We start from the raw sequence: 14,215 nt of genomic DNA on the forward strand, positions 1-14,215 counted from the left end.
CAAACTGTACCACCACACAGGTGTGCATCCCAAGACGCAGACATCATGTCTCAGCCAGTGGTTGCGCCAGCGGACCAAGCTGCCCAACCTGCAGTGAGAGTGGCCCCCACCAACCAAGTGTCCTTCCTACACCACCAGAACCCTTTGACCTTGATCTTCCTGAGGCTCTAAGGTGAAAGATGGCAGGAATGGATGCACGAATTTGAGGAATTTATGAGGGCGGTAGGAAACCAAGACGTGCCCAACAAACTGGACATATTCACCAACTTGGATGGGAAAGAAATGAAAAGTGTCATTAAAACCATTCCCCCCGCAAGAAAAGTTCACCTACCAACGGCTCATCACTGTGATAAATGTGCACCTGGTTGTCCTCCCCAATAGAGACTATGAACGCTACACCTTCAACCAGTGCACCCAGACCCCTCATGAAACAATCGGACAGTTCATATTACGCATCCAAAAAAAAATTACATATTGTAACTTTGCAAACTTCAGCGATGACAAGGCCATCCATTTGCGGGTGATAGAGGGGTGCATATCCTCACAATTTGGGAAACATCTGTTGAAGAAACCCCTCCCACTACAAGAGATTGCTGAAGTGGCGAGAGTCTACGAATGAGTAGACACACAAGCAGCCCAGCTATAGTACCCGAAGAAGACATATACCATTGCCGCCATAGGCATCAGCCCCCAAGGGCAAGCTCGCCAAACAGGAGCGCTATCCCGCCAAGACACATGGAGCGCCACCTGCCGGGCCCAACCTGAAAGACAATGCTACATATGCGGGTTTGAGTTCTCCCACAAAGGCCAATGCCCCGCCAATCGGCCAAAGGAGCCTAAGATGAAGCCAGGAGAACCACTTTCAAATAATGTGCCGCAAAAGGGTTCCCCTACTACCAGCCCACAGACTACCACCGCAACCAATCTCTCAAAGATACATCCCGACAAGAGTGTCCAACCTATGACCATACCCGGATAGAGATATTGCAAGAACCAGTTTCGTCAGAAGCGCCAAAGTGTACACAACGCACCCTGGATTCATACGGGCCGTCGAGAACCTACAGGTCGACATGCTTGAAAGAACACTTGACAACCAAGAACACTTGTATCATACACAATACCAAGGGGAGGACCAACAACGAGAACTCCACACCGAAGACCCATTTAAGAACCCTCCACTGGAAGAAAATACATCAGGCACATAACAGTACTAGGAGTATGCCCAATACAGTAGGGAATACATTCTGCTCATCTACGACACCTCTGACGATAGCACAGCCCCGAAAGTGACAGTACTCCAAGGAGGAAAAGACACGGCATTCCTCATCGACACAGGAGCCACCGTCAACGTGATGAACGAGAAGACTTATGAAACCATGGCTAGCACATACCCACTGCAACCGTCCCGAGTCCGCATTTTCCAGTGGGGTGCACCCTCACCACTGCAATCCAGAGGACAATTCCTATGCGACCTGGTACATAGAGTGTGGCGTATTCCCGTCGCAATTCACGTCATCAAGAGCCCAGTCACAGGAAGATGTCTCCTGAGCTACAAAACTGCCACCACGCTGCAACTGATTAACCTCCGATATGACCAGCCTGTGAAAATCCAGGGTCTCCCGCCACAGACCCAGACGATACGAATGCCAACTGGAAGGGAAATGGACCTGGATGAACTGCAGATGATGTTTCGCAAGCTATTTGAGGGTGTAGGCATGCTGAAAAGTACAGTCATGCACCTTCGTATCGATCCCACAGTACGACTCGTGCCACAACACCCCAGCCTGATAGGATTCCACCTCCAAGCAAAGGTGTCACACGAGCTGCAACTGCTACTACACAACGACATAATAGAAAGAGTGGAAAGCCTGACCCCATTGGTGTCCCCTTTGGTGGGAGTTCCCAAACCAGATGGGCGCCTACGCCTCTGCGTCGACATGAGAAACACAGCAATTCAAAGGGAGAGTCATCCGGGACCCAACATAGAGGACATGCTGGTGAGACTAAACCAGGCCACCCGGTTCTTGAAGCTGGACCTGAACCAAGGATACCACCAGCTAGTGATTGATCCTGCATCAAGGCCGATAACGACCATCACGACCCATGAAGCACTGTTCCGCTATAAGCAGCTCAATTTCGGCATATCCTCGGCCGCCGAGATATTACAGGAGACGGTACAGAGGTTGATAGCGCCAGTCACCAACGCCTTTAACTACAGTGACGACATCTTGGTGTTTGGGGTCACTCAAGAACATCATGACGAGGCACTGAGAAAAGTGTGCACCATCCTCCACGAGGCAGTCCTCACCCTCACCCTCACTGGGCCAAAGTGTACCATCAACAAGCACAGCCTATGCTTTTTTGGTCACATCTTCTCAGATCAAGGCGTCAGAGCAGATCTGGAAAAGATCAGCGCCATTGTCGACCTGGAGCCACATAAGGACGTATCTGAAATGCGCTCCTTTCTGGGGATGGCGGGCTACTGCGCCCGGTACCTCCCCCACTAAGCCACAATTACAAGCCCACTCAGACTGCGCCTCAAGAAAGATCTCCCCTTTACCTGGGACACACAATGCCAGGAAGCCTTTGCTGCGATCAAAGAAGAACTGGCCAACAACTGCCAACTGGCTTATTTCAACCCTTAGTGGGACACCAAAATCGCAGTCGACGCCGGCCCGGTTGGACTAGGCACCAACCTGCACCAGACGTCAGACTCCTAGTGGCATACGCAAGATGAGCGCTCACGTCAATCGAGCAGACTTACTCCCAAGCTGAACGAGAGAGCCTAGCACCAGTCTGGGTATGTGAGAAGTGTCACCACTTCATAATAGGGAGGACATTCGTCCTCATAATGGACCACCAAGCACTCTTGTCGCTCTTTGTGAATCCAAAAATAAAGATGCCCCTTCTCCCCCCCGGATCGAGAGGTGGGGCATTCGCCTCCAAGAATACGACTACACCATTGTCCACAAGCCTGGTGGCGAGGCCAACCCGGCAGACTACCTTTTGAGGCACCCTGGTAAGGCCCCAGACCCAGTCATGCAGCTTGAGGCGGAATCATACATTGCCTACCTGTCCCTGAATGCCCTGCCTCCCGCCATCCCCAAAGAACAATTTGCAGAGAAATGCAAAGCCAACCCTACCATCCAGACTGCCATCCAACTCACGAATGCCAACTGATGGCGCCATGTGGCCACGGAACAGTTTGAATCGGGGGAGGTGGACAGGAGAGACCTGCAGAGGATGGCACGAATACACCAGGAGCTGGCCACAACAGAACAAGGAACACTCCTGAGAGGAAACGGACTAGTTGCCCACAAGAGCCTCAGGAAACCCCTCATCGTCATTGCGCACGAAGGGCACAGGGGCATAGCCAACACCAAGAAGATTTTAAGGAACAAGGTGTGGTTCCCTTACATGGACACCATAGTGGAGGACACGCTGAGACACTGCATACCATGTCAGGTGACAGCAGCACCTGCACCACCATGCCCACTCCAAATAGTCCCGCTACCCAAAGGCCACTGGCAAAGGGTGGTCATGGATTTCTACAAAACACTGGAGGAAGGGTGTCATCTCTTGGTGGCTATAGACGAATACTCCCGATTCCCCTTAGTGAAACACATTACATCTACGGCATTCCATCCATTAGTGACAGCAGTGGATTAACTGTTTAGCCAGTGGAGTGTCCCCAACATCGTCAAGACGGACAATTGTCCACTGTTTCAATGGCAAGAATTTAAGACGTTTGCTACACACTTGGGGTTTGAACATCAAAGAATCACATCACTGTGGCCACAGGCCAACGGCATGGTGGAGCGGTTCATGGCAACCATAAAGAGAGTGCGCCAGAAAGCGGCTGCAGACCTGGCATCCATGCTGCAAGCAATCTCTCAAATGTTGAGGAGCTACAGGAATACCCCTAGCGAAGCAACCGGCAAAACACAGGCCGGACTCATGATCAAATACAAACCATTACACCCAGCCGAAGAGGCAGAAATCAGAGAAAGAGAGGCCGAGAGGAGGAGAAAGACCAAAGAATGGACAGATCAAAAGCGGAGAGCCCAAGAACACCACATTCCAGTAGGAGAGGTCATACTGGTCCGGCAGACGCAGCAGAGGAAAACGGACTCCAGATATATTTCAAGACGACCAAGAGGAGGAGACACATATGATGGAAAGTGATAGGGAGGACAGCGAGCCCCAGCCGGAACCCCCTCCTCCCCCCCGGAGGATCCTCTGCCCGAGGCGCCAGATGAAGAAGCCCAGGACCCCCCCGGCAGGCCACAGCGAAGTATACGCAGATCGCCCGCCTCATCGAACAGATGCAGGACACAAACCTTTGTGATAAGTAAGGGGGGATGTTGGGGGCTAAAGAGACACAGGCTCTTTCAGAAAAGGGAACAGGGAACTGGGGGGGACGACGAAAAGGGGAGAAGGGAGAGGGGAGGGGAAGGCACGGGAAGAAGTTAGTTGTAACAAGGAGATTAAACAAGTCAGACGCACAACATCGTCTCTCTCTTTATTTAAGGTTAGGCCTCGTGGAAGACACAACACTATCAAATGTTATTCTAATTTAGTATGTTGCAGGTGGACAGTAAATTCTGTTTAGCTATTTTTGCAATCAGGCGTGTACCCTTGGACTTTCTTCAGTTCCATAGAGGTTATAAAAATAGACGGCATCCTTATTTGTAAACAAATTATATATATATATTTTTTATAGTACCAACCAGATTAATGGAGGTAACAGAGTGCAGTGCTGTACAGCAGTGAGCGGTTGCAGTCATGCATTAGATGGGAACAGTCCTTACCATGTAGCATGTATTACTGGCATACAAGTAGCAGGGAATAGTTAACATTTGCACTCAGGGAAGGGCACTCAGCCAATTAGTTTTCTGAAAACGCAGAAGAGAACTGCCAGTTTCCTGCCCACAATCCCAAGCCACGCAAGCCCCTTTGAATGGTGCCGCCATCTTGTTTTGACTATGGCTCCACAACCTATACATCAGCCCTCCCCACTACCCTCGTCGCCCCCGCCCCCAAGGTATCTCCAACCCTAACTTTCCCTTGCACTTACCTGCTCAGTTGGCACTTTCTGCTCCGGTTGCTGCTCTGCTCATCCTGTCCTCTGTCCCTTTTCTATTTTCCGCTGGCAGCTTTTGTTTTTGCGGGAGAATGGGCTTGGACAATACATAAAGTCCATCTCCTAGGAGATGGCCGGTGGGGGGGGGGGGGGGCATTCAAACTATTTGCACCCTGAACGGATCCTTGATAGCTGGATTAGTTAGTGGGGAAAAGTGACGGTGCTGAAAGTGGGCATGTGTTACAATGGAGGATGGGCTGAAAAGTGTGGTCTTTAGGATAGAGAGTCTGCTGGTTGGGTTTGGTGTAACCTATGGGGTATGAAGAAGGGGAGGGTCTAGATATCCTCTCTAAATTGCATGAGGGTGGGATTGAGTCCATTATGTTTGGTTATGAGGTTACGCCGTCTAGGCTGTAGACCGAGGCTGCTTGTTTCATCGTTCTGTTTATTTTGTTGGTGTACATTTCTGCTGCACTAATGCACTGACTTCTGGTGATTAACTGAAACCATAAATTGTGACTTTTGTCTGCTAGGTGGGTCGGGTCATCATTGGGATTGGTTTGTATACGATACAGCTGGCTTTGAAAGTGAAGTGATGTGTGTTTGTAGGTGGTGCAATTGAAATTTGATGTGTGTGTGTGTGCGTGGTATGTTTGTATTTGTAGAGAACTTCAAGGAGAGCCGCGACATGCAGGAGACTTCTATCACACTTGTTGAAGCATAAGAAAGCAAAGAAGTGGCAACCATGCGAGTCAGGGTATTTAAAAAAGATTAAACGAACACAAATGAATCTGCCTCTTAACCTCAAAAGAGGTTTCTCTGGGACGAATCCTAGATATAGCCTATCATGATTCTAAAGTTGGGGGACTGTTCATCCTTCTGACTTGCTTATAGCAGTTTTTACTTCAATACGAATTCCAGAGATTGCAGCTGGAATAACCAGTAGCGAAGCACTGGGGCTAGGTTTACACTTCCCTATGGGGGTAGAGAAGAAGCTTCCGTGTAGTAGCATTGTGCTTGTAGGTCAGCATAATGAGTACTGTGCGTGCAGCCAAGTATTCTGGACAGGCGTGGCAGCGCAGCAGCAGTCTTGTTCCACAGGTTGAGTTGTGTGGCCACTGTTCCACCGAAGTATATGTTTACCCCTTAGTTGAAGTGAAGAATGTTGAAACCATTTTACTGGTCCAATAGTAATATTCTTTTTCTTTGCGCAAATGTGTGAAAAGGCAGTCCACTCCGACCATATCTTTGAGCTACTCATACAGGAATCTTTCGGTTGTAAACCCCTGCCATCATCCGGTAGTCCAACAAATCTTAGGCTACTGCTGCAACCATGTGAATATTGCTCATTCATTTGAAGTTGACCAATTGCAACAGAGTCTTCTAGCGCTGGCCTTTCTACCCCCGTCTTTGTTCCCTAATAATAATAATAGCTATTATTGTATGTAGTAATGACATTGAATTCCGCGGTTCCATCTATGCTTCCCACAATTCCCAGTGGATCATTGTTTGCTTTCAGGATGTATGCAGTTAATAGTTTGTCACCTTTCTGTACTGTTTCCCTTGCTTAGTCCGTCTTGCCTTGCACCCTCTCTGTTGCCTTGAATACTTCCTAATCTTGGCACGTTGCATCTTTAATATCCATTTTTCCTTCGTCGTGGTGATAACAGTTGCACTGTGAGCCTCCCTTATGTACTATCCTGATGCAAGTATTCTGCTTGGGGGCCAGTGGGCTCATCTTTCTTAAAGTAACATTCTGAAGTTTTGCACTCTTGCCACCTTTTTAACTTTATAAATTCAACTACACAGTTCCATTTCTAAGCCTAGATCCTCCTCCTATTGCTATAATGAAGTGTTTTTAGTGTTTTATTGTATCATCTCTCTAAGTACCAACTTTGCTTGGAGGTATGCTGAAGTTTGCCAGCTGCTTTTGATCTATGTACCTTTTCAATTAACATTTCAAATGTCAATCCTTGCTGCTGTCAGTCTAGCGATTCCTTCCCCCTGTAGGTTTGTTCCTTCTCTCTCTTCGTGGCAGCCCCCAGATTAAGGCATCAAAGGACTGGGTCCACTTACTATGCTGCGTGTCTCTCACTGAATTCTCTTGTATTGTGGATTTGTCTAATGGGACAGTGGGCCCTGTGTTAGTCACCTTTCTCCTCTGCATTGTGGCTTGGGTGTCACCACCAACCTGGAGTCTGCATCACTGTATCACCTATACAACACTTTTAAGCAGTCCAGACCACTCTGCTCACTTGTAAGAGTTTATAAGAGCCAGGTCGAAGTTGAGCCTGTCCTTCTCAAGCCGGCCAAGCATTCTTCAGTATCTGCATCCAGGCTGGAGCAGGAACCTTTATAAAGGTGAACCCAACCCATGCACCAAATTCTGCATCTGGCTGTGTCGTCCTCAGCAAGCCTACATTCATTTAGCCATGGTCTTTACCCTAGCAGGCATTTCTGAATTGGAGCCAATTCTACTTTCAGAACTTTTCTGTATGATTACCAGTATTACATTTTCAGGATCAATTCAGGGTGTTTGAGAGGGTATATGGTGCTTCGGAAACTCTCAGCTACCTACTGCAGTGTCAGTGTCGGGTTATGACCCTGCCCCAGTGAAAGTCTTCACTTATTCATACTATCAGTCTCCTGACCGGGATACTTTGTCAAACGTAAGTTGTCACTGAGTGGACAGGTAAGCGCTGTGAGTGGATCTATGATAAAACTTGATGAAACATGTATATTCTGTAGGCTTTACATTGCTGCGTTAGATAATAGACTTCAGAAATGAAGCGCACGGCTAACTCTATCTAAGTAGTGTATACAACGACTACAAATCTGTTTAGCTGCTTTGTGTTTACATTCCACTGAGTAGAGTTTCAGGGCTCCATGTTGCTGAGGAATACTTGTCCAAATGTCAGCTTTCCGGGACCTACGCAGTAGAATAATGTGCTTTTAACTCATGTTAGAAATTATTCTCCATTTTAGAACAAGCTGTTTTTTTTCTGATGCAGAAGGCAAAATCCCTACTTGCAACGCATTCTGTGCATTTGGGTTTCTCCATTGAACCTTATGACATGCGCAAGGCCAGCCCTTCATATCACAATCAGCAATACACTGCACTTAAAACGTGGGCCGCACCAGTCCCAAGGATAGCTTTCTATGTATGCTGCTACAGTTCTAGGACATTGTGCAGCACTCACCTTTGTTGTTTGTATACCGGTGAGCATCAGAACTACTTCCTTAATAGTTTCTGCTTGATTTCCAGGCCACGTTTCATCAAAATCGTCTGTACGGATGTACATGAATGCACTACAGACATCTCTTCCAAACCTCAGCATTACAGACCCTTCACACAATCCCGAGGTAGGTTTTAAGTAATGAATGTATGAGGAACATGTTTTGCACAGACAAAAACCTCAGGTGTGTCTAAAATGTCATATATAGAATAATAAAAATGGGTAGGTTTCGAGGGACATGAGTAATGTTCTAAATAGTGAGAGAAAAGCTGAAGTTGTCCAGGATTTCCCTACATACTTGGTGCTAATATACGTGTCAAGTGACATATTTATTATCTTTCCCTCCCTAACCCCTGTGAGAAATCTGAGGGTATTCTTAGGAGTAGACCTCGAGAATCCCTTATTCAGTTGGCCAAGGAAGGGCTGGCACTCTAAGATCCCAACCCGGGGGTGGATGGGTGAGGGATGATCACCTAGGTTGGGGAACCCAGGGTTATGCTTGGGGAAATGCCCCAGGTGAGACGCAGTACTATACCAGAGAAAGCGACAAGAAAGATGAGGCTTTTATATACTTCACGTCCCTCTAATAATTCATTCCAAAACACCCAATCTGCCTTGACTAAACATTACTGTTCTCACAATCCCCTCTGTTCAGTTCACGATCCTAGCTATCCCCGTTTGATTCATAATCCCTACCAATCCCGTCCCTCTGATTATCACTTTCCAAACTTCCAGTCGAATGTGACTAACAACTACAGTTCCCACATACCCTCTTACTCATTTCACAGATCTTACAAAAGCCACACCTCCGAGATCACCACAAATCCCTCTAGTACGAGTGTTATAATCCCATGCAACACCTCTTCCCCTCTATATCCCATAGGATACTCTTTTCCGACACAAACACTTTCCTGCACCACGGAAAACAATGGACTAACACCCGACCTGTTCAGCTGACATGTCCCAATACAAGGGTCAGGCAAAGTCAGGCAATTGACCAGAACCACACACACACACACACACCAGACGGCCCTTTTCTTTCCCCACAGGGATAAAAGGTGGAGCACAAGCACACAGAACGAGCAAGGCAGACAGCACAACGTGAGGTCTAACTCAGCACGGCAGTTCAAGAGGAGGAGAAAGACGGCGCATACAAGGATGGTAACGAGGAGAGAAGCGACCTTGCCCTTTCTGACCAAGGCCTGTGAAACTGCTGCAGAAGGAATCGTAAGACTGAAAACAATAGCTAGCGTATGTTGCAGCATATGTCGGTGGTACACAAGGCCCTCCTCCACTGATTACCAAGCTGGGGAGAGACGGTTGTCTCTGTGATACCAACCTTGACTCGAAAGAGAAAGAAAGCCAAGCAAGAGTGAACCCGGCAGAGGGATGCTAACAAAAGGGTCAATGCCTGAAGTTGCACACAGTTCCTGAACAGTGTGTTGACAGGAGTGAACTCGACTGAGGGATGGCCACAGTGAATTGTTTTGCAAAAGTTGGCAAGAGTGAACCCGGCAGAGGGAGGCCGACAAAAAGCGGCGAAGCCTGAGGAGCTGTTTAAAAAGACATTAAGAGTCGTGAGTTCAAGAAGTATTGTAAGACCAGGGGCATTTGGATCCGAGTCCGACCGAGGGGTAGTCCGAGGTGAAACGTTATCACCCAAAGTCTGTTTGGAAAGGAACTTTTTGTTTGTCTGTTTTGCTGAATACATCAGGCCCTCGAAAGCAAGTGATCTTTATTGAAAAGAGACTTAACCATCAAAGAACCTGATCGCTGGAACGGAACTGACGGCTCGTGCCGGGAAAAGCTCGAGTGTGTGCTGTGCTCAGGAGATCCACTTTGTGGGGAAGGGAGCACCCTTGCAATCACATCCTGACTTATTATTTGTGAACACTTCTTTCTTGATTGAAAACCCTATCCTACATGCTTTCTGTAATTAGTTGTAAGGATTTGGCAATAGGTGTTTTTAGTATAGGCTTTTTACTTTGACAAGTCGCCACAAGGACTGCCTTATTTTTCATTTGATGGTCGAAGCTTGATCCCATCTCAGATTTAGGTTAGGCGTTTTTTCACCCTGCATTTAGAGTTTATTAAACACCCTTGAACTGTGATCACTTGTCTGTGTTTGCTGTTGCCACCATGAGTTCCTTACACCCCCTTCTGCCAATACATCCTTTCTAGTTTCAGCGCAGTGCAAAGGTTGAAGAAAAGCCCGAAGGGCGGTTTTGCCACATGTGGAAAAATACATGGCCAATGCCGTCATTGCCTTTTTCCTTCTCTCTCCCCCTCCAACTCCTTACCATGAACACAGGGAAATTCAAGTTCTCCTGCCATCCTGCCTCACTTAATCTGTCCCCTCGACAGCCCCACCATGGAAACATGTTTGCCTGCTGCCCTCCCTACCTCCATCAGCTCTCCATCTCTCTGACAATGACCGACCTGGCGCTAAGGGTAGCTTTGCTTCCACTCTGCAATGGAGATCTGCTCAGCAGCAGGCATCCTGCTGAACGTGGCAATGTTCCAAAAGCGAGCAGAAGCAGTGCTCCATCCATCCTCCGCTTCACTCTGGTCTGTAAAGACTAGACCGAGGCAGGGATGTGTATTCCTTGCCTGTATTCCTTGTACCAGTAAAATGCAATGTTTATTTTCTGCTGTAAATTCACAGCACTGGAATAGTGTTTTTGTTGTTTAATTGCTTCCAAAGGAAGTATTTAACAACCAGTGTCTTACAGAGGGCATTTTAGAGTGAATTAACTCGAGGGATCTGCTATGATCTGTCCATCTGGTTGGGAATTGTCTGTGGTACAGCGAACAAGACCAGAAAAGCATCTTCTAAAAAAATGTGTAATGTACCTTTAAGTGCTTTCAATGTGGCACAGCATTCCACACCTCTTTGTGCACTGGCCATGCCCTTGTAAGTAGGATGACATTAACCATCACTCCTTGTTACTTTTTTCCACCAGCTAGTGGGTTTGGGCATGTATCTATTTTTCTCTGTTTCAATATTGTTAGTCACTCTCTTGGGAGTGTTTTCAAGTTTCCTCCAACATAAATTGATCTAGACCTCTGAAGCCTCCTCCCATTGCACATACCATTTACAACCAGGTTAAAGAAATATATTTGTTGCAGCAGTCCCTTCTCTGCAGCTGACCGGGACTATGCTTGTGTGACATACCATAGAAACCTATATTCTGTGAATACCTGTGTGGTTTGTGGGCTTGGCACCAAGGTCCCTGCGGTTTTGAATACAGGGCAGTTGCAGCAAAGGTCCCGATCCAAAGGCTCTCCTCCGTTTGGTCAAGGGTAGCGATCTGTTGAATATTGATACATTGAGTTTGGTGCTCGTGTGGTATTGGATTATATGTTCCAGTCCCAGTGCGAAGGTTACCTCTTTCATTCTGGAGCTTAATATTGCCCTCTTGATGGATAATCATTCTGGACACTCACTTTAGTGAGAAAAGCCCTGGTCATAAAACTTCTGGGCTACCAAGAGGAGGTTCTGCAGTACTGGATGATCTGTTCACTTCTGGAAAGGTCACAAAGATACAACAGAGTGGCCTTTATTCGGTTTTATGTCACATTTCCGCATTTTAAAGCCTGAACATATAGACTGATCCTTTTTGGCTGTTTTTGTGCTGGCTTAAAAATGCAGAAATAATCCATACTGCTGCCCCTTCTACACCCCCACCATTTCCCGCAGTTTCTCTCCTTAATCGGGTGATTTTAACCCCCCGTACCACCCATTTCACCACCCACCAGCCCCTTCCCGGCACAACACACGCTTACTTCCCCCATACATACACGCACACACACATACAGCCAAACACTAACCAGTTGCTCCCTCGACAACTTCTCTGGGGGTCATGGTGCCTGTCAGCCCTGCGTGCACTTGTGTGTGGCAGGGGCGTGGCAGTTCGATTTAGAAACCTTCACATCTCCCTTTTCAAGGAGAAAGCATTTCACAAGTGGTGTGCATCTCTCCCAGTGTCCTGCCACCAAACAACCAGTGATGTTGTTCTTAAGACCCCATCCACAGATTTAAAATATAGCAAACCATCTGAGTTAGTTGATGCAAGCTAATAAAATGCAAAGGACGCTGCTATCTTTGGTATTGTGCTTGGTAACTGTCATCCTGGGCTCCGGTTTCTTGGGCTCATGACAAAAAGCATAAGAGGCGTCATAGGAGGAGAGCAACTCGAAGGATGCAAGAACCCAGCATCAGAGGAAGCAAAAATGACTGACTCAGTGCTCCTCCACAGAACAGCCTACCCCAGCACAGAAAGTTGATACTATCGTCTTACTGGACTCTGGGGACTTTAATCTGGGTCTGGGTCTTTTGTTGAGTACTCCAGTACATAATTCTGCTTCAACCTGGTTTTCACTGTTCATACTCCAGATTTCAATGGATGCTACTTGTTGGCTCTTCCGTCTCCTAAATCCGCTCCTGACATAGAACATCATCCTACCATTTAATACACCAATGTAAAGATTCCGAGGCCAGTGGTCTTTGTTTTCCAGCAACCCCTACTGTCAGTTTTCCAATCGAAGTGGTAGACTGTTACATCTCAGATGGGGCCTTCTACCATTGCATTTGACATGGAAATGTGTCGAAAGAGTTGCTATGAAGACCCTTGACACGTTTTCTGGGGTCTGCAACCTGCAGCTCTCCATATGTTATCGACTACAACTCCCATGATCCCCGGCCATTGACTATCCTGGTCAGGGCTAATGGGAGTTGCAGTTCAACACATCTGGAGAGCCGAAGGTCACAGACCCTGCACTATGTGATCTGGGTAAATCTTAGACACTGTTGTTTTCCAAGTTTAATACTGCATTGACCTTCTTCCAGTTTCTGAACCCACACCTTCTTGTGCCAAGCCAAAATTAACCTATACCAGCTAAAGTACATGTGGTAGGCAAAGACTTTGGATACAACAAGTGCATGCTCGAATCTGGCTCCAGTCAATGTAAAGTCCCATAACATAAAAACAAATATTTGGCATTTATTGGTAAATATTACGGTCTGTATTGCTGACATTGGGTGGGAGATGAGCGGGTGGGGATGAGCACACACTTGTGAGACACTTGAAGGTACTCTCACAACTACTCCGCAGGGATCTTCTGCTCAGGTAGCCAGGGAAGGGCCATCAGTTTTGGATCCCAACCCTGGGGGTGGACAAGCGAGGGAGGATCACCTGGGTGGATGGTCCTTGGGGATTGGGGAGAGGGTGCCTGAAGGCGAGACATGGTTTACCCCCTTTCCTAACACTGTCCTACACTAACCTCCCTCAGTCTTCATGGGATATAGTCAATATTATCCAGTTTTTCCCTGTAGTTTCCCACCAAATACTGAGAAGAGGTAGAGGCAGCTAAGAGTAGTGCACACTTCGGATTTGGGTTGTTTTACTGACGTTGAATGGTTTGTGGCAGAATTGACTGTAGGCAATTTCGCTGCATTTTGAATTCAGTGAAACAACCCAAAATCCCCTTTCCACCCTCTCCCACCCCCCCCCCCCTTATTTACCTTTTTCCTGGCCACCGCCACCTCCTGTACCCCTGCGCTATCAGTTCCATCCCTCTAAAGCAGCTCGGATCTGATGCCTCAGGGCCTCATTTTCTTTTTTTTCTTTTTATTTGGGCCCCCCGCTTCCAATGTTGAAGAAGCAGAGGGACACCCCTGCAACCCCTGAATCCGAAGATACCGAACATGTGGAGCAGAGGACACCCCCACAGTTTTTTCGGATTTGTACGAATGGTACAGGCCTTTTTCGGTCTTTTGTACCATTCATACAAATGGAGGCGGTCTTTGGGGGTATTTCCCACACTTCTTATTGCAAACATCACTCTAGTACTGGGACAAATAAGAGGGGCCTGGAGGAATCCAGTACAGAAGATC

At 47.4% G+C, this 14,215-nt stretch overlaps 1 protein-coding gene across 5 annotated transcripts in view; it reads left to right on the forward strand.

Moving 5' to 3' along the window:
- CFLAR (CASP8 and FADD like apoptosis regulator) overlaps window positions 1-14,215 on the forward strand; it is a 621,840-nt gene that overhangs the window by 314,254 nt on the left and 293,371 nt on the right. For all 5 annotated transcript variants that reach the window (XM_069615454.1, XM_069615451.1, XM_069615453.1 and 2 more), the window contains one exon: window positions 8,349-8,446. In XM_069615454.1, coding sequence (XP_069471555.1) covers window positions 8,349-8,446 — 98 coding nt within the window. The remainder of the gene's footprint in view (window positions 1-8,348; window positions 8,447-14,215) is intronic.

This window comes from Ambystoma mexicanum, chromosome 9, assembly GCF_040938575.1.
Source record: "Ambystoma mexicanum isolate Mex_15411 chromosome 9, UKY_AmexF1_1, whole genome shotgun sequence".
NCBI classification, from domain to species: domain Eukaryota; kingdom Metazoa; phylum Chordata; class Amphibia; order Caudata; family Ambystomatidae; genus Ambystoma; species Ambystoma mexicanum.